At 43.5% G+C, this 18,839-nt stretch overlaps 2 protein-coding genes across 6 annotated transcripts; both read right to left on the reverse strand.

Annotated features, from left to right (window-relative positions):
* Positions 1-3,187: 3,187 nt before the first annotated feature.
* Positions 3,188-4,821, reverse strand: LOC136535889 (uncharacterized). Its single transcript, XM_066528329.1, has 2 exons — positions 4,400-4,821; positions 3,188-3,830 (listed from the first exon to the last, which is right to left on the reverse strand). The coding sequence occupies exons 1-2, from the start codon at positions 4,576-4,578 to the stop codon at positions 3,188-3,190; spliced, it is 822 nt and encodes a 273-aa protein (XP_066384426.1). The 5' UTR covers positions 4,579-4,821.
* Positions 4,822-6,865: 2,044 nt separating this feature from the next.
* LOC136535856 (tetratricopeptide repeat protein SKI3-like) lies at positions 6,866-14,326 on the reverse strand. 5 transcript variants are annotated; one of them, XM_066528304.1, is made up of 23 exons: positions 14,177-14,326; positions 14,016-14,096; positions 13,690-13,923; positions 13,474-13,596; positions 12,618-12,701; positions 12,449-12,499; positions 12,263-12,355; positions 11,957-12,097; positions 11,791-11,871; positions 11,443-11,690; positions 11,172-11,343; positions 10,979-11,100; positions 10,822-10,879; positions 10,669-10,734; positions 10,207-10,425; positions 10,038-10,089; positions 9,524-9,897; positions 9,321-9,415; positions 8,972-9,214; positions 8,247-8,893; positions 7,413-7,616; positions 7,147-7,297; positions 6,866-7,074 (listed from the first exon to the last, which is right to left on the reverse strand). In XM_066528304.1, the coding sequence occupies exons 1-23, from the start codon at positions 14,186-14,188 to the stop codon at positions 7,053-7,055; spliced, it is 3,573 nt and encodes a 1,190-aa protein (XP_066384401.1). In that variant the 5' UTR covers positions 14,189-14,326; the 3' UTR covers positions 6,866-7,052. The 5 variants fall into 5 exon arrangements, with proteins under 5 accessions (XP_066384401.1, XP_066384394.1, XP_066384386.1 ...); XM_066528297.1 differs by having other exon boundaries at positions 6,866-7,297; positions 10,822-10,873; XM_066528289.1 differs by having other exon boundaries at positions 6,866-7,297.
* Between the last annotated feature and the right edge of the window lie 4,513 nt (positions 14,327-18,839).

Consider the following 18,839-nt stretch of genomic DNA (forward strand, 5'->3'; position numbering starts at 1 on the left):
GACCTTGTGGTAGCCAATGTTTCATCCTCACAAGATGGGAAAGCGAAGAGTGCCACTATTGAAGACAAGCCAACTAAGTCCTCACATGCTACAACGACACCTTCGTCAGCCCCTAGAAAAGCCAAGAGTGACACAGAACAATAGGTGGGTGGCAAGCATAAGCAGCAGGAGGCGCAACCCACCAAACCATCTAAGAGTGCCCCTGTTGGAACTTTATGGATAAAGGCCAACCCTAAGTTCCAATTTGGACAGCCAATTCTATCAGCAACAGATGTTGAGAAGGCAGGATCTGGGTGTGTTGCTCTTCATGCCTACTACATGAAAGCATGTGTAGAGAATAGAATGGATGGGATAGTCGGTATGTTCAAGTGCCAGCATTTTAGGCGTGATTTAGAAACTGAGCCTTTCGTTGTGGGATTAGATTATTTGTTTGACCTCTTCACACTAGATGCATTAGATATGTCCATTCTTCGCTACTTGACACTGTAAGTACAGTTTCTTATATTTTAGACTCGTTCATTATTGCGTAGGGATGCTCTTCATATATTTCCTTGCTAAATTGCTTTTGTATGTTACTTTATTCCTAGATGCCTGATTGTAGAAGCTAGAGACATGTCTGTGCCGGTTGGCCTTCTTGATCCAGATCCATTGTCAATAGACAGCATGACCAGGGGTAGAGGTTTTAGCGTGTCGTATCTAGAAAAAAGCCTAAAGAAACATGCCAAGAAAGACTGTGATGTTTGAGCATAACTGTGGTGTGCACTGGATTGCTGTCATCATCATTCCCAAGTGGCAGAAGGTCTTGCACCTCGACTTCAATAGAGGCAGGAAGACAGATTTGAGTGGGTTGAAATCTATGATAGATGAGTGAGTGTTTTCTAACCTACTATTGACACATGTGTTTCTTTTTTAATTATGTTATTCAAAGTCAAAAAATGTGACAACAACTCATGTCTATGTAGGGCTTTTGGCAAATCCGTACCCAAAGCGAAGAACAGGCAGAAAAATGTTAAGTTGACCCATGCCACCAATTTTGCAGTAAGTAGTGCTTCACTTCCAAATATGATCAAATTTATGTTTCAATTCCCTAGCTTACCATGTGTTTGATATGTTTGCAGTGCCAGCAGCAAGGTCTGAACAACACTTGTGGGTTCTATACGGCCCACAACTTGATGCTTGCGATGGGGCAGACCAAATTGGATTCTCCTGAGGTACGACAGATATATATTTACTTATTAGTTGTTGTTTGACGTTGATTGTGACACTAGGATCCTCCAATGCTAAAAACTCCAAGGCTCAGCATCCATATCTTTTGGCTGGGTCTGATCTGGATGGTACTATACATTTGTCTAGGAGAAAGTGTAGCCACCTTATTATGTTGTTTAACCACTACCAGCTAGGCTGTGTATGTGTGTTTATGGAGCTAAGTAGGTAACATGCATCTAAATAGGTAAGTAACACGTAGGAAATATTTTTGAAAAGAACCTAAGTCAACTGAACAACTTGGATGAGCCTAAACTGAAGTAAGGAGACTAAACTTAAGGGTGTCCCAAAGGGTGACTAAAGTGATAGTCTAATGAGATTTTATTAGACAGAAGGAAGCCAGAGGACAAGAGGGAATAATATCTAGTCTTGCACTTCGATGTCCTTTTTTATTGTTTTTTGTGCTTAAGTCGCTAGCAATTTCTTTCATCCCGGTGAGGATGTCATAACAATCTCTAAGTTGATGTTTGTTGCTGATGTTTACTGCTGCTGCTGCTGGAATAGCCTTGTGCACAGTTAATGTGCTGCTGCTATCATCGCTGCGTATATATTAGTCTGAATATATAGTTATGTGCTAGATAAATAGCCTTTTTCATAGTATTTAGATGTATGTTTCAATGCATGTAAACTAATTAAGCATCATCTTATGGCTACATTACAGGAATTTGAAGTGCTGACCACTCGAATCAACTTAGAGGACATTAGAGAGAAGATTGTCATGTTCATTGTGTCGCAGATCATCGACCAAAAAGGAGAGTTTCATAAAGCAACTGTTTAGATGCATTGAAATCATATGCACAGGACTTTGTATGGGTGTTTGGGAGCTTGATCTATTTGGTTTGAGCTACTGTGAATCTGTTTAATTTGTTTATGTGATGAACACAACGGTAACAATTTTATTTGTTCTTATTAAGTGAACAATTTTAAAATGTGATGTCATTTTTGTGAGATCTGTAGGTATGATTATATTAATTGTGATATCAGTGGTCTGCTTTGGGCAGACATGTGTACGTTGCAGACGCGTCTGTGGTAAATAAATACTACAGACACGCGCTAAGTATACACGTCTGTAGTATTCTTCGTAATGCAGACGAATGTAACGAAAGAGCGTCTGTAGTATTCTGAAACTCTATAGACGCGCTGAGAGAACGAGCATCTGTAGTATTCTGAAAGTCTGCATACGCGTTTTAAGAAGGCACGTCTGTAGTTTTCTAAAAGTCTATAGACGGCTTGTTACAACACGTGTCTGCAATATTTTTAAACTCTTTAGACGCGTTGTGCGTCTGTAGTATTTATTGTACTACATTCGCTCAGACACAACACGTGTCTGTAGCATTTGAAAACCTACAGACGCTTTTCTATAACACGCGTTGAAAATAACTTTTGGTACAAACGCGTGTTTGTATTCACTCGCATTAGTACCTTATTACAGACGCTTTTTTTGCGCGTCTGTAATGAGATCTTATTACAGACTATAATGTCTCTTAACGCGCGTATGTGATGTGGTTTTTTTTACATAGTGTGCGTTGCGTTTTTTTTATCGTTTGGATAGTTATCTACTTGTCGGATTAATCTTCATTAGTGTTTTCTTTTGTTTGTGTAAATCCAGCTTGGACCCGTTTGTGCTTGGACCTTGGGTTCAAGTTGTATGTAATAAATGGCCATATTCTACCATGTGTACATGAAGCTGGATTTTTATCCTTTATTAAAAAACAAATTATAGATAGTTTCATTGAATAAAATTGTTGATAGTAGTAGAAGATATTACTAGCAGTTTGTAAGCGTTACTCTGCTGGTAATAACATGGAGCAGAAAAGTTTGGCATGCATCAAACCAGATAACTACTGGCATAATGAAGGGCACAGAGACAGACAGGTAGTACAGCTTGTTCCGCTACTAATCACACACGTCTATTTAGCCTGATCTACGAATCCTTCTTCCCTTCACCCTGCTGCTGCTTCAAGTGCGCGTGTGCGCCGCCGTCATCCTCATGGTCGCTGCCGAGGTAGTACCTCCTGAGCGCCCTGGGCAGGTAGAAGGGCAGCAGGAACGCGAAGAGGTTGAACCCCCAAAACGCCAGGTTGGCGGCCGCGAGCGCCCTGCCGGCCACCACCCGCCGCGGCGGCACGGGCGGGCCATGCACGAGGTCGTCGCGCTCCTGCATCTCCTCGCGCAGCCACTCGGACGCCGCGAACATCCGGCGCGCGCTGTACATCACGGGCACGGCGGCCCTGACGGGGAGCGAGAACGTGCCGGGCCACGCGGCGGCGATGCCCTCCGTGAACAACTGCGCGGAGAGGAGGAACGCGTGCGGGGCCGCGGCGGCGACACCCGCCGTGTCCTCGGCCCGGGGGCCGTCGAGGATGTAGAGCGCCGGGAGCGCGGCGCCGACGACGAAGCCCACCGCGGTGTGCACGGCGAGAGTGAGCCGCCCGCCGGCGCCCGGGAAGACGGGCGCGGCCGAGTTGGGCTTGCCTGGGCGCTGCGGGAAGGCGAGCCGAGCGAGGACGAGGAGGTAGGGGAGGAGGAGCACCGCGAAGGCGATCTCCGACAGCGGGACCGTGGTGTTGGAACCGGTAGTGACCACCGAGTTCTCGATCTTGGAGCTAGCTTGCAGCCGGCCGGGCTCGTTACCACGAGCCTGCGCTCCCACAGGTCCCAGGTCCACCGGAGCTACAACATATAAGGCCTTGGGCTTACTCAACCCAAAAGACTAGCCTGATAGGTGAGGGTTCTCCCGCCTTATATGTTGTGCTCCCCACCATCGCTACACGATGTGGGACTAAACCCCAACAATCCCCCCCTTAGTCACACATCGGAGTGCCCCCGCCATATGTGACGCTTGAGATTTTTTATTGAGTTTAGCTTTTTTTTTTTACCATGGGCTCTGATACCATTTGTTGGAACCGGTAGTGACCACCGAGTTCTCGATCTTGGAGCTGGCTTGCAGCCGGCCGGGCTCGTTACCACGAGCCTGCGCTCCCACAGGTCCCAGGTCCACCGGAGCTACAACATATAAGGCCTTGGGCTTACTCAACCCAAAAGACTAGCCTGATAGATGAGGGTTCTCCCGCCTTATATGTTGTGCTCCCCCACCATCGCTACACGATGTGGGACTAAACCCCAACACGTGGTGGAGAAGGCCAGCACGGCCGCCGCGCCCAGCGTGTTGAGCTGCTTGATGGAGAAGAGGTAGTAGTGGTGGTGCGGGCGCGCTGTGGGCGAGGTGGGCGTCGGGTGCAGCGGCGGCGGGGGCGCGCCCATGGACGGCAGCGTGATGCCGCCCCCCGCCGTCGGGCCGACGCCGCCTGACATGACCTGGCAAGCTGAGGTGCTGAGAGCGTGAGCGGAGCGCGGGCTTGGGCCGCTTGGCTGGATGCTGGAAGCGATGGGTGACTGTTGAGCGAAGGAGGCGTTCGGGCTCGCGATAGCGGCGAAGTTTAGACGAAGGAGGCTGGCGCGGGAGCGGTGGACGTGTGGTGCGCCGCGGTGGCCGGGCAAGCGGCGGAGCGCCGCGTGGGCTGACGGCTGAGTGGGAGGAATTTGGGATCGATTATTTTACCGGCCTGGGAGAACACCTCAACAGCGCGGCGAGAGCCGATCTGCAAGGGGCCTGACGTGGGCACCTCCTTGAAATTAGGATGACACATGTTGAGAGTTGTGAGCTGCAGTCTGCAGAGCTCCACGCCGTCGCCTAAACAACTGACAAAGAAGCTACGTGTTTCTAGGCGTGTTTTGCTGTGGTTGGGCTCGCTAGCTTGTTCTTTTTCTCTCATATAAATTCAATCTGTAGTTTCTCCTTGGAGAGCCATCATTCAAATAAAATTTGCCCTTCGATAACTTTTATAACTTGTTTGACATTTTAAAGAACCAATTACATTCTCTATACATTTTGAAGAGAATTTTTCGCTAAAATCTCTATTTCTTTTAGTATGAAAGGGCATTAAAGTTTTTTAAGAGTCTTTCAGAGTTGCTTCAAATGCTTTATATTGCTCAAGAAAATGTTGATGGCACATGACCCGCTTCCATCGAAAACAAGGAGCTCGTCTGCTCTTGGAGGTTGCTAGGTTTCCTAAGGAACTTTAGTTGGTCGTTTCCAACTTTTTTTAGGAAGCTCTATCAAATGTTGAGAGCCAATTTGACAGGATTGGGTCTCTTTCTAAAAACGACTTCAGCTTCAGTTTCTCTTGTGAAGCAACTTCGGTGAAATTAAAGTCGTTTCAGAAAAGATTTAACAAAAATAGCTTCAGTGATAGTTTAATAAAAATTTGTGTAAAATTTATGAGGACAAGTCAAGAGAAGCCATAATTTTGCAGCTCTAGTTCTTTAGTTAAAAATCGGTTCTAGCTCTTTTAGGTTCTTTGCAAGAAGCCTTTTTTAATAGTTGTTTGGCACGGCTCCGTAGCAAAAGCTGCAAAAGGCTAGAGCTAGAGTCAACTTAAAATGACTTCGTGAGAAAGCTCTACAAAGGTTTTTTTTTTAATTACATAGATGATTGGACGAAGCCACCTAAACATGGATTCTCTAGCTTCCTAGTGAAGCTAGTTACAAAGCTCTAGAAGAGACAAAAAAAACTATAGATGATTTCGTATTTTAAAAAAAAAAATCACTAGTTACAAAGCTCTAGAAGAGAAAACCGGTTTTTCCTTACTGGATGATTTTGTATTTAAAAAGAAGTGTGACCATTATCCTTTCTAGGTGGTACATTTGGTTATTCATTGGCTCCCCATTTTGAATTATCGGTTACATTTTTTTTTCTCCTGGACACTTAGATGGTGATCTAATTTTAGGATTGATAGTCCTTAGTGTCAGCCTCTCTTTATTTTGTTTAGGTTGTGTGTTTTATGCAGAGGCCAGATGTGAGTTCATGATTATTATATCAACCCGATGTAATAATTGTGATCTTTATTTACTTATTAAAAAAAACTTCTCCACCTTTCTGGTGAAGCCAGTTAGGGAAAAACTTTGTCAGACATAGCCAGGGCGCATTTGGTTGTGTACTCCAACTTACCGCACTACGCGCTGCAGCTTCAGCGCCCAAGTTCCGGCATGCTTTTGGTTCTCCTTTCCAAACTTGCGACATCGCAGTCTAGCCATCGCGTTTTAGTTCAATTTGTGCACCAAAAGCTGCTGCACTTGCGGCGGACGATTTGGTCGCTGCAGTTTTGGTGCGGACACAACTGCGGTGTGGTATGCAGCGGCACCAACCAAACACGCCTAAGTGTTCAGTTCCCATTTGGTATGGCTTCCTCTCTAACCTAAAAGCAAAATTAGGTTACCCCAAGACAACTAGCGACACAAGATTAGCATTGCTATATTCATCATGAAAAATATTTGTATAATGCAATAATTACTTTCATTTAAGCTAATATATTATTAGGGAAAGCAAAAACTTTTATTTCCGATGGGAGGGTGGAGCTAGATTCACATTAAATAGAGTATTTTTAGGGCGCACTTTAATTAGAGTTGTGCATGGGCGATACGCACCTGGAACTTTGCCTCTCCGGCTCACTACCAATTAACGAGTAGCTAGCATGAGATCAGGTGTATTGGTTCCAGCAAACTGAAGGTTATAACAATTAACAAAGACACATCGACAAAATAATCCTACAAGCTCCAGTAATGTCATTTCGGAAAGACAAATAATCCTACAAGCTCCAGTAATATCATTTCGGAAAGGACAAAGCACAGGGCAGATCCAAACTATCCCAAGTCCCAACGCGAAGCCTTACCACGAGGCACAAACGTATCGCCAGCGTCCCAGCAATCTCAGCCAAATAAATCACCCGCTAGAATGCGCCTGGATGATACCTATTATGATACAAAGATACCTATGATACAAAAGGTTACACATCCATTTGTTGCAGCAGAGCCTTCCAGTACCTGGGGCAGGACGGGTTCAGGTGAATCGCCCGAAGCAACCACAACTCGGGGCTCTGCGTCGTCTCCACCAGCTGGTTCTGCTGAGAAGCCGCTGCAGCCGACTGCCTCGCCAGCAGATGCATTTGGAAGTACACCTCTGCAGGCCTCAGTTCTGCACAACCAAACCGGGGGAAAAAAAAAGAAAGAAAAGGCATTGAGACTGAAACCAAACAGCTGACTGAAAACCCAATAGTATTCATTCGAAGGCTGGCTGGTTCAATCCGTACCTGGGGGCCATGAGAACCATTCCAGGCGAAGGTTTTTCTCCCACTTGGTTTTGGAGCCAAGGCTGCCCTCAGCTTGAGCCAGTAGCAGTGACACGAGAGGTAATGAAGCATGTGATTTCTGCTGGGCCTTTCTGAGGCTAGAAGCTGCACGAGATATAAATTGAGGAGCTACAAACCTCCGGGCAATTTCCATACAGGTTGCACCTATCAGTGATGTTTCATTCAGTACAAAATTAAATTACATAAAACAGGAATATTTCATAATTAGTAATTAATCAGGCCTATTATAGACTAGTACTCTCAGACCGTGCAGGGAAACAGTCTAAAATTAGAAGCAGCGTTCTTCACACGGCATCCTTAAAAGATTTGATCAATTTAATTCCACAAAATAAATTATCAAGAAAGTACCATCCAAGCACATTTTTTCCTTAATTCACTGTTAGCATAATGAACAGTTAGTACCATTCAATAACCAGTGCAAGGAATGTACTACATATCAACATGAATAAGACTGGCAGAAAGTTTGTTGATCTGATAAGAACCCAGTTTATTCCTGGATTCTACTGGAGAGAAGAAAACAACCAAGTTTATTCCTGGATTCTACTGGAGGGAAGAAAGCAACCAAGTTTATTCCTGGATTCTACTGGAGAGAAGAAAACAACCAAGTTTATTCGTGGATTCTACTGGAGGGAAGAAAGCAACCAAGTTTATTCCTGGATTCTACTGGAGAGAAGAAAACAACCAGGTTCACGGTGCAACTTCATACCATAAACAGCAAAGGGTTTTAAAGAATCCTTGACGACTAATGAGCTATGTGAGAAGAAAGCGGCTAACCATTAAGGAACAAGATGCAGCTATCCGGATCTACTTGAGTGCATGCCTGAGCAAGAGCTTTTTCAGCGCTTTCAAAGTTTACATCCCACAGAAAGCACTGAGCACACGCCAGATTGAAAAGGGATGCCCATTTCGATGAGTCGCTACCATTTCTTTTAACACATTCACGCAGATTTATATCTATTTCATCAGAAGAGCCCTCCAATGAACATGCAGATTCAAGTTGCTTCAGCATTACCCAGCCAATCTCAGTATTTGTATGGTTTCTCAAGCATTCCAAGTACTCGTTCCTGGAGTTCAAAAGATCCCCTTGCACCGCATAGGCCCGACACAGTTGCAAGTGTGCAAAAAAAGTATCCACACGGCTTGATGGGGTGGTTCTTAGGGCTTCTTTAGCTTGGGCAATGCAATTTTCATAGTCTAAAGATTGCAAACAGACCTCCGATGACAAAAGAAGTAGCAAGAACACCTCATACTGCATAGCTTCTTTCTCATGTGGATTGCTAATATTGGACAACACTTGCATAATGAGCTTCTTCAGAATAACACAGATATGTTTGGGGTACTTCTCTTCCCGTGCTTTTTGGAAAATGGCAAGCACAAGCAGGTAGCGTGCGTCTTGGTTCCATGGTTCACAATGAACCCACCTTGAGAGGGCAAAAAAGAACATGAATAGCTCTCCTACCAAAGGCATACATTGTCAATGCAACAAGTAGAATATATACCTTTGCAGGTGGTGTATTGCATCAGGTCCACTTAGGTACTGGTGTTCACATGTTGCGAAAGAGAACTTTGTGTAAGTGGGGCAGGTAGCATAGCAAGAAACCATTGCACAGGCTTGAACATGATGTGGTGATCTTAGGCCCAAACTGGATGTGTGTCCATGTGACGACAGAGAGGTAACCCTTATTGCTTTATGAGAAGCCATCCAATCTCCACTCCACAGCAGCAGGGATCCAAGTTGGTTTCTGCAGCATGAAGAAAAGAGAAAATGGTGAGCAATATTTTGACTCAAGCCTCAAGTTTAGTAACCTTTTGAACACCTGATATGACCATTCCAAGCAAGACAATTACCTCACTAAACTGCAGTCCGGATACATGTGCAGAACTTTTTTCAGGTAAGACAAACTACCATCAACCTTCAGAGGCTTGTCAAATTCCGCACCAATCTAAAAGGATATTTTTTATATATATTAGTACATCAAGCATGTACTCAAAAGTCAAAATAAACTAGTTTTCCATAGAAACATAGAACACCAGAATTTTAGAATACTTACAGCCTTCCCAAGAGCAATATTCGAGTGTACTTCACTCATCACTTCATAAGCTGTACGCTTAAGAGGCATATTCAACTGAGGCAGCTGGAGACGCTTGGTTGGATGCAAAGCATCCAATGCGGAGATAATGAATTTCAACTGTGAGTTGTAATTGAGCTGACCAGGAAGCTTGTGAATGATGGCAGCTGCAGAGTCCTTCCCAGAAATTCCATATGTCAAGGTGCATATGAATCCCCAAGCTGCAGTTGCACTCTCTGCCTTTATACCACTTAAATTTTCAGCCAAGCTTCTAGATACAGAAAGAGCTTCCTTGCTTTGGCCAATTTTCCACAATGCCAGAGCATATATCTGCAATCCATCAACACTCAACAGTCCTAGAAAATTTAGGATTACTTGTTAGTTTATACGTTATATAGCATGTGGTAAATATTGTGAAAGGATCTACTGTCAATGCTATCTGGCAAATTAGGGAACGGAACCCTTCCATTGCTTAAGTGGAATAAAAACAATATACCTTGATATCTCAGCTCTTCACACTCCCGCGCTGCATCAGTTGCAAGACCAGCCTGCAATTAGTGTGATGATTAGAATCTCAGATGTATCATCCAAAACACCATGATTTTAGCTGCTTAGTGTGTTTAACTTCATCAAACCAGATGTAAAGTAACCGTTAACACTCTTACCTTGCATAGTGCACGGGCAAGATTCACTGAAACATCAGCAAAAGCTTGTCTATTGTCTGACTTGGAATTGTACATCATGCCTAAAGCAAATCTCGCTTGCAAGTAAAATGTGATTGCAGACTGGAAATCTAATCGCACTTCAGAAATCAAGCCATTTAAATTGTGTGACTCTGGGTAATGAGGTGCTCGCTGAACAGCCTGTCTTACGGCCATCAATACCTACATAATCGAACCAGTATAAAGAAATTGATTTGTTAAGCATAGGCACCAAGGTTTTAGGTAGCAGATTAAGCAATACAAATATCTTTATGACTTAGCGAATCATCATGTATCTCTTAGTGTCAAACAGTTAAATAATCTAGAATATAAGAATGAAGGCCAACTAAAAAAATTGCCATCGAGTTGAATAGACCATTGCCACCTAAAAGGGCCTCAGCCATAAATATAAAACTGGATATATACCTGAGGTGAAAGAAGATTGCTAGAACGGGCAGCAATTGTTCCAAGACCAATCTGGAACTCTGGCAGCTAATGCAAGAACATAATAGAATGAAATCAGGGCTAGCTTGGAGAAGAAAAAACAGAAAATTGTTATACTAAAAAAATTGCACTTACAGGTAGGATCTGCACAGCCCTCAAGCAGCTTTCAAAAGATTCATTTACAGGACTGCTCCTTTAAAATCACATGAAAATAGAAAAAAACAGCTTGAGTAACTAATTTTTCAGAGCACAGCATAGGAACCTTTTCCATGAAATGAGAGGTGAGGGGTACCCAGATTGGTGATAATTTTCCGCCGACATTCCAGCCCATGGCAAGGCCAACGAAGGATCAATGCTTCGAGCTCGATCAAATGCTTGTTTTGCCAATTGCTTATCACCAGACTGCCTGTAAATCTGAAGGCCAAACTATTAGATACCCCCTACTAGTAGCAGATATAAATCAGCTGTTGCTTTAAGAGCAGTACCTTTCCAAGGCATGCCCAAGCTTCAGACAATGACATATCGAGATGAAGTGCCCTAATAAAAGAATGCTGCTTCAAAGCCAGATAACTTGACATTGAACCCAAAGTAACCCAAAAATCCTTATTAACTGGTTCCAACATCAAGGCACCCAGTGACATTTTCTCTGGCAGCTCCCTGTTGCACAAAAAGGAAAAAATATAATACTCTTAGACAATTCACAAAACACCATCTGAAAAGTAATATGGTATTAGCCTATGCAACAAAGAAACCTACCAAACATTGGGGTTGAGTATGTTGTTGTCATCCATGGAACAAATTAGATCAAGACAAATAGCCATATCATTGTGAACATTAGCTTCCCAGGGAGTAAGATGCAAAGCACGCTGATATGAGAGTTTTGCACCATTTGCTGCTGATAAACATGTATTTCTCCACCCTTGAACAGAATCTTTGAACATCTGTGCATCCATGCCCCTTTTGGTCTTCCCATCCACCCATGGAAAGCATCTCGCAAGTGCGAGCTGACACCAAGCAGGCAAGGTATATGGTAGAATATAATATTATAACTCTTCACATTATAAGTAGATGACAAGCAGACTTAAATGATGAAAAATCAAATACCTGAATATCTCCATGCAATTTCCAGACGCATGAAAGGTTTCCAGTCAAAGAAGTACAAATTCTGGAAGCTTCTGAAGCTTCCTATGAGAAAACAATCTATATGGTGAAGCTATACACCTATGGCCTATTCAATGATATTTAAAAAGCTAGTATCAGATCAAAATACCTTCAAGAGACTAGCAGCCCAACCAAAGGCCCCAGTAGTTACACAATTCCTTGCCCATGCACGCAATGCAGAAGCAAGGCCAAAGTATGCCGAATGATTACATGGAGCCATTTCCAAAGCAGAACGAAACTGCTCTACTCCCTGGTGTTGTGTATTTAGAGAGAAATTAAATAGTATTAACAATGAAAGAGATAAGGGCTAAATAGATTTTTGAATGGATGCACTGTTAGATTAGCATTGGCTGATTAAATCATGTATACCAGCAGAACAATAGATAGTTAAAAAAGCAAGCAGGAAACTTCCTACCTTTCTAAAGTAACCAAGCATTAACTGGATGTTTCCACTTTCTATCAATGCAAAGACCCTGGAACTATCAAGTTCAATAGCTCGTCCATATGACTGCCGGCAAAAACTGAATTAAGCACATTGAGAAGGCTCAATACAGCACACTGCAACAGTTATTAAGTATGCTCAAAACTGAAAACTGCAAACCTTTACTGCTGCAGTGAACATGCCCAAACGGTGGTATGCCAGACCAAGTGCCTGTAGCCATAAATATGGAATGTTTCAATTCAATAACTGATAACTTGAAAACACTCACATATAAGTTACACTAAGAACCTTGGCAAGAGCAAACTGATGGTGGGGAAAAGGCACCCACCTCCCATAAATCTGCACATGTTGGGTAACCTCGTATTGCATGCTGAAGGCTTTGTATAGCCTCTGACCATTTCCTCTGATGAACCTAACCTTTCACCAACTCATGTCAATACACACTATATACAAATTTGTAATGCCTTATCACAAACAAAAGCAAATTGCACACCTAAAATATTAGCAGTAGTATCTCCTTCCAACAGAAAAACTTTTGCAATTTTTAAAGAAAATAAGCGATCAACTTCTCAAGTACAAGTTATAATAAGAGATATTGCTCCAGGCATGTAACCTTTCAAATATTTTCAAGACCAGCACAATCCAGATTTTAACTTAATAATGCTATACTAATGGTGAATGACCAACTGAGTCATGTTATCCTGCACAATCTAATTTCATCTGTCAGCTAATCTAAAAGGATAGCCACAGAATTGAGTTATTAAAAGGCAATAACATTAACAACTTAACATAAAGGTTTTGTGGGGTGGTGATATCAATGCCATAATGAATGGAAGTGAACACTGCCTCTGTATAAACTACAAGAAACATCAATGACCAATGGATGAAATTGCTATAAGATTTAAACATTGAAGGGGCTAGATTAGGTTAAATTTCAACAATTTTCATCATTCTGCATAACCTTGTTAAATCTAACTAATTACTGCAAACCAATGTTGCCCTTAACCAATATCATTGGGTTTAGGCTTGGACAGGTTTGGACCTGTAGATTCTGACCCAATGCAAAATGAAGCCGTAAGATTCATTAACATAACACATCTAGTCAGGAGCTTTGTTAATGACACATACTATTGGAATTCTTACTTCAACAGATAGTCCATTGAAGAAATTGCTATACAAGTTACCTGTAAGTAGCCAAGTCTCCGAAAAGCCCAGAACGCACGCGGTGACTTGCCAGCTGCCTCCTTGCACACAGCAAGCTCCAAACTCTCCTTCCCCTCAACATCTAGCACGTCACAGAGCGTCTCCTGCACCATACCCCAGAAATAAAGGGGGGAAACACATTAGAACCCAGCACAAGCAAACGGACGAATACATTGGGCATATGAATATACACATACCCCAGCCTCAGCGTCATCAGGGTTGAGGGTCACCGCACGCTGGTAGCACTTGGCCGCTCGTTGATTGTCTCCACCGCGTGCGTAGTGGTGGCCAAGGAATCTGAAGGGGACGCCATCGTTGGGGTTCAGCTTGGCCGCCGCGAGAAAATGCTCCGACGCTGCCGTGCGAAGCTTCCGCGCCTCTTCCCCGTCACCCTCCTGCTCTGCCTCGGCGCGGTCCCATAGGAAGACGCCCTGCACGCACACGACCAACCAGCAGGTGATTAGGCGCAACGGAGAAGCGCGGGCGCGACCACGGGCTCAATGCAGTGGACAACGAAACCTACAAGGTTGTAGTGGTGGAGTGGGCTGGAGGGTTCGGCGGCGAGGGTTTGCTCCAGTTGCCTGCGGAGGTTGGTCTCCGCCGCCTGCGAGGGGATAGAAGACCAGGTCAGTAAGAAGTGAGCCGAGGGGGGCGGGAGAGTGTGAGAGAGATATAGCGGAGTACGGTTTCGGGCATGTCGTCGGCGAGGTAGCGCGGCGGGAGACGGCGGCGGCGGCGGCGGCCGCCGAAAAGGAGCGTGGAGGAAAGGGGCCGAACCGCCGAAGCGACGGAAGGGCGATAAATTGGCTGTTGTCGAGTCTCGACTCCGCTAGCGCTAGGGGAGCCACTCCCAGTTTGGTTCCTCTTGTTATCACCGCAATGTGCTAAAAACAGTCTAGAGAGATTAAATTATAATAATTGTGTCCTACATAAATTATCTACGCAAATCGTCAAAGAAGAGAGATAACGGGGCACCAGGCATCGAAAAGGAACGTGAGTAGCCAGCTCAAGAGGAACGGGTGAATTCGGCTGCTAAAACTTAATATAGGGCTTTTGCTTGATGTCATGCTAAATAAACAAAACTAATTAGCAAGATGTGTACTTAAAGTTTATCTAGTATTCTCTATTTATGCGTACCTACTAAAAGTTTTGCAATCTAAAACTAAATAAATTTATTAACTAGTCTAATATAATATATGAACGATAAAGGCGCATAATACAAGCACATACAGACAGTGAAGAGCTCAAGTAAGGAGTATAAATTTTCCGGATAAGATGATGTACCCCTTGCGTCCATCATCAAACACAATCTTTAATCCATGTTAGACCTCTGCCGAAGTACGCTCCGAGTCATAGTGTTGAGTTTGCCACAAATCTCTCACCAACCAAGACAATTGTGTAATAAGCCACTAAGGCTCATTACCGTCACTCGACTCTTTTTTTTAAGATGAGTCACTCGACTCTTCTAATCGCCTTGGCATTATCCACTGTAGAGTTTCCACTAAGAAAGAGTCTTACTCATCCCCACACAGAGTTAACGTTCTGTATAGTGTGTCTACTTGGGTGTAATAGGAGAACTATAGGTGTAGTGTTAGTCAGGTTCTTTTCATTTTCCTCTTCTTAATATAGTGGTATAAGTTACACAAGTCTCTCTAAAATAAATTAAGGGGCTGAGAAAAAATCAGCTTCCTTGCTTAACAAAATCATTCTCTCTATAAAAATTTATCATAGAGAATCGCTTCAGTTATCATAGAGAATCGCTTCAGTTATCATAGAGAATCACTTCTCGATCCACTTCCTCACTGACAAAGCAACCACAAACAGTATTTTTGGGCTGAATCCAGAAAAAGTTGTGTCAAACAAATTTCATGATTCTCTAAAATAAACTTAGAGGCTGAGAGCTAGAAAAGTAGCTTCTTGATTCACTCGACTCATAGAATCACTCTTTATTTAGTTATGTAGTGTTGGGGTAAAGATATGTAGTGTTTAGGGGGTGTAAATGCACCCTTAAAAATGTAAAAAAAGTGATTTTGACTAAAGCATAAATGGATCCTTATGACACAAGTTTATCCACCCACAAAGCAAATACATCCGCTCTAATTATTTTAGCTTCACCATTTCTTTTGGTAGTTAAATCTCTTTTCTCATAGAAATATTTTCGCATGCCACGGGGAATCAAGAGTAGAAGGAACTCTGCTACAAATACCCATAGACAGTCGAAATAAGGAGAAACTCTACAAAATATACCTTTAATCACAATAAGACCTTTTTGAGTCAATTGATGTTGATTTCACTCAATCCTGAAATATGTGTGCACATGGACTTGGTCATACCTTTTCTTTTTTATAAATATAAAGAACTTCCTCACGTTAGTTTTAAGTTGGAACTGGGCTTATCCACTTTTAGAGTTTGTATAAACATTTTCGCGGTTCACTAGTTCATGTATCACTATCCCACAGAACCAAATTGGCAAGGGCCTGTTCGACAAGGCTTCTCCTCAGCTCTGGCTCCGGCTCCTCCGGAGGAGCTCTGCCAAACATTTTATTGGAGGAGCCGTTTTTCAGTGGAAAATAGAGGAGCCGGAGCCGTTTTGGAGGAGCCATAATTTATGGCTTCTTCAAAACGGCTCTAGCTCCTCCGGAGGAGCCATACCAAAAACCTCCTAAATAAGGCCCTATTTGGCAGGGCGTCACTTCACTAGTGAAGTCATTTTTTTTAGTTTCAGCTCCACGAACAGCTCCACCGATGGAGTTGAAGCCATTTTGGTAAACCATTTGGCAAAACGACTTTCCTGTTGAAAGGTCCTAATGGCTAGAGGGGGTGAATAGCCTATTTAAAAATTTCTACAATAACACTTAGCAAAACTGTTAGATAAATATGAGGCGAAGCGAATATTGCGCTAGCCTACTAAAAATACAAGCCACTTATCACAATTCTAGTTGCTATTGTCTATAGGCATACAAGGCTAAGTCACTACTCTAAGTTAGTGATCTCTTAAAAGACTAACTAAAGCGCCTCACTAACCATACTAGACCGACACTTGCTTGCTCTGAAAACTAGTTACACTAAAGGGCCAAGCTACACTAAGAAAGGTAAATACACAGGAAGGATAGAGTGTTATATCGTCGTGTAGAGGAATGAGTCAATCATCAATGGAGCCAATCAATCACAAAGAATGAATGCCAATGAAGACCAATCACCTTGGAATCAAATGATGACAATGATTTTTTGATCGAGGTTCACTTTCTTGCCGGCAAGTTAGTCATCGTTGTGGCGATTCACTCATTTGGAGGTTCACACGCTAATTGGCATCACATGTCAAACCCTCAATAGGGTGCCACACAACCAACACAAGATGAAGATCACACAAGCCATGAGCAATCCACTAGAGTACCTTTTACCTCTCCACCGGAAAAAGGTCAAGAACCCCTCACAATCACCACGATCGGAGCCGGAGACAATCACCAACCTCTGCTCGACGATCCTTGCTGCTCCAAGCCGTCTAGGTGGTGGCAACTACCAAGAGTAACAAGCGAATCCAGCAGCAAAACACGAACATCAAGTGCCTCTAGATGCAAACACTCAAGCAATGCACTTGGATTCTCTCCTAATCTCACAAAGATGATGAATCAAAGATGAAGATGAGTGGGAGGGCTTTGGATAAGCACACAAGGTTGCTATGTTAATGCAAATGGCCAAGAGAGTGAGCTTGAGCCGATCAAGAGGCTTAAATAGAGGCTCCCACGAAATAGAGTTGTTGGCCCCCTACACCTCAGTGTCCTCGGGGTGACCGGATGCGCCGATCAAGATGACCGGACGCGCGGCACCCCAACATCCGGTCGTGGATCATCGTCCACGTGTCCCCATTTAAACCACGTTCGCCCGATCTCCAACGGTCAGTTCGCTCCTGCGCTCGCATTAAAGAAGGATCGGACGCACTGATCAAGAGACCGCGCGCGCTGCAACCAACGACCGGATGCACCGATCCCTTCGGCTCGATGGTGTCAGGTCACGTCCAGAGAGCTCCCCAAGTGCCAAAACCATGACCGGACACGTCAGGTGCATGCGACCGAACGCGCCACCGCGTCAGGTCTTCACCGCACTCACTCAGCTGCTTACATCACCGTACGTCATAGGTGACCGGACGCACCCCCTGCACATCAGGTCACAAAGTGACCCAGCGTTCGGTCACTGGCTGAGAGCAGCCGGAGTGCGCCTCCTTCATTTATAATTGACCGGACTCACCGATCCTGCGTCTGGTCACACTGGGAGCAGCGTTCGGTCACTGTTATACAGTGAAAATCACCTCCTTCACTTCACCAACTTCTCCACCCTTGCTCAAATGTGCCAACCTCCAAGTGTATCACCTTGTGCACATGTGTTAGAATATTTTCACAAACATTTTCAAGGGTGTTAGCTCTCCATTAGATCTAAATGCATATGCAATGAGTTAGAGCATCTAGTGGCACTTTGATAACCGCATTTCGATACGAGTTTCACCCCTCTTAATAGTACAGCTATCGATCCTAAATGTGATCACACTCGCTAAGTGTCTTGATCACCAAACTAAAAAGCTCCTATCAAGTTTTACCTTTGCTTTGAGCTTTTTGTTTTTCTCTTTCTTCTTTTCCAAGCCAAGCACTTGATCATCATGATCACCACATCATCATCATGATCTTCACCATTGCTCCACCACTTGGAATAGTGCTACCTATCTCATGATCACTTAGATAGACTAGGTTAGCACTTAGGATTTCATCAATTCACCAAAAATAAACTAGAGCTCTCAATCTCTCTCTTTTTGGTAATTGATGACAACCCTTTCATAAAGATATGAATTGAAATTCAATTGAGTTCATGTTGCTTGTCCAAGCATATTTACCATGTGTAAAAGGATATAGACAAGTTTTATGAACCCCAATTGGTAGCATTAGCTCCCCCTATATATGTGCTAAGAGTTTGGATTGAAGCTTGCACATATGCATGGATTAGAGTTTTGGGGAAGTAAAGTCTACCAAATGATGCTAAGGTATAAGAGATAGACCTTTGAAGCATGATACCAGTCAAAGTGTGTAGGGTCGAGATGGTGGACTAGAGGGAGATGAATAATCCTTTCTAAAATTAAATACGTCGGCTAACTGAGATAAATACGGAATTAAAACTAACAATTTAGCCAAGACTACACCCCTCTATCTAAGTTCACAAGCCCCTTATAAAGATCCTAATTAGGCAACAAAGGTGTCGAGCTAGTTAGAGCTCACTTAATCAATTCTAGTAGCAAAAGCACAAAGCTCATAAGCTCACTAGCAATACTCAATAACAAGGATACACATGCTAAATTAGAGAG

This window comes from Miscanthus floridulus, chromosome 1 (assembly GCF_019320115.1).
Source record: "Miscanthus floridulus cultivar M001 chromosome 1, ASM1932011v1, whole genome shotgun sequence".
NCBI lineage: Eukaryota > Viridiplantae > Streptophyta > Magnoliopsida > Poales > Poaceae > Miscanthus > Miscanthus floridulus.

Excerpts from the sequence above, each read along its gene's own strand:
- LOC136535889 (XM_066528329.1), bottom strand. The coding sequence starts at position 4,578 with ATGTCAGGCGGCGTCGGCCCGACGGCGGGGGGCGGCATCACGCTGCCG. Across the intron at positions 3,831-4,399 it reads GCGGCCGTGCTGGCCTTCTC|CACCACGGTCCCGCTGTCGG; the intron begins CACCACGTGTTG and ends TACCGGTTCCAA.
- LOC136535856 (XM_066528289.1), bottom strand. Across the intron at positions 10,880-10,978 it reads GAAAATTATCACCAATCTGG|GAGCAGTCCTGTAAATGAAT; the intron begins GTACCCCTCACC and ends GTGATTTTAAAG. Across the intron at positions 9,215-9,320 it reads CCGGACTGCAGTTTAGTGAG|AAACCAACTTGGATCCCTGC; the intron begins GTAATTGTCTTG and ends TTCATGCTGCAG.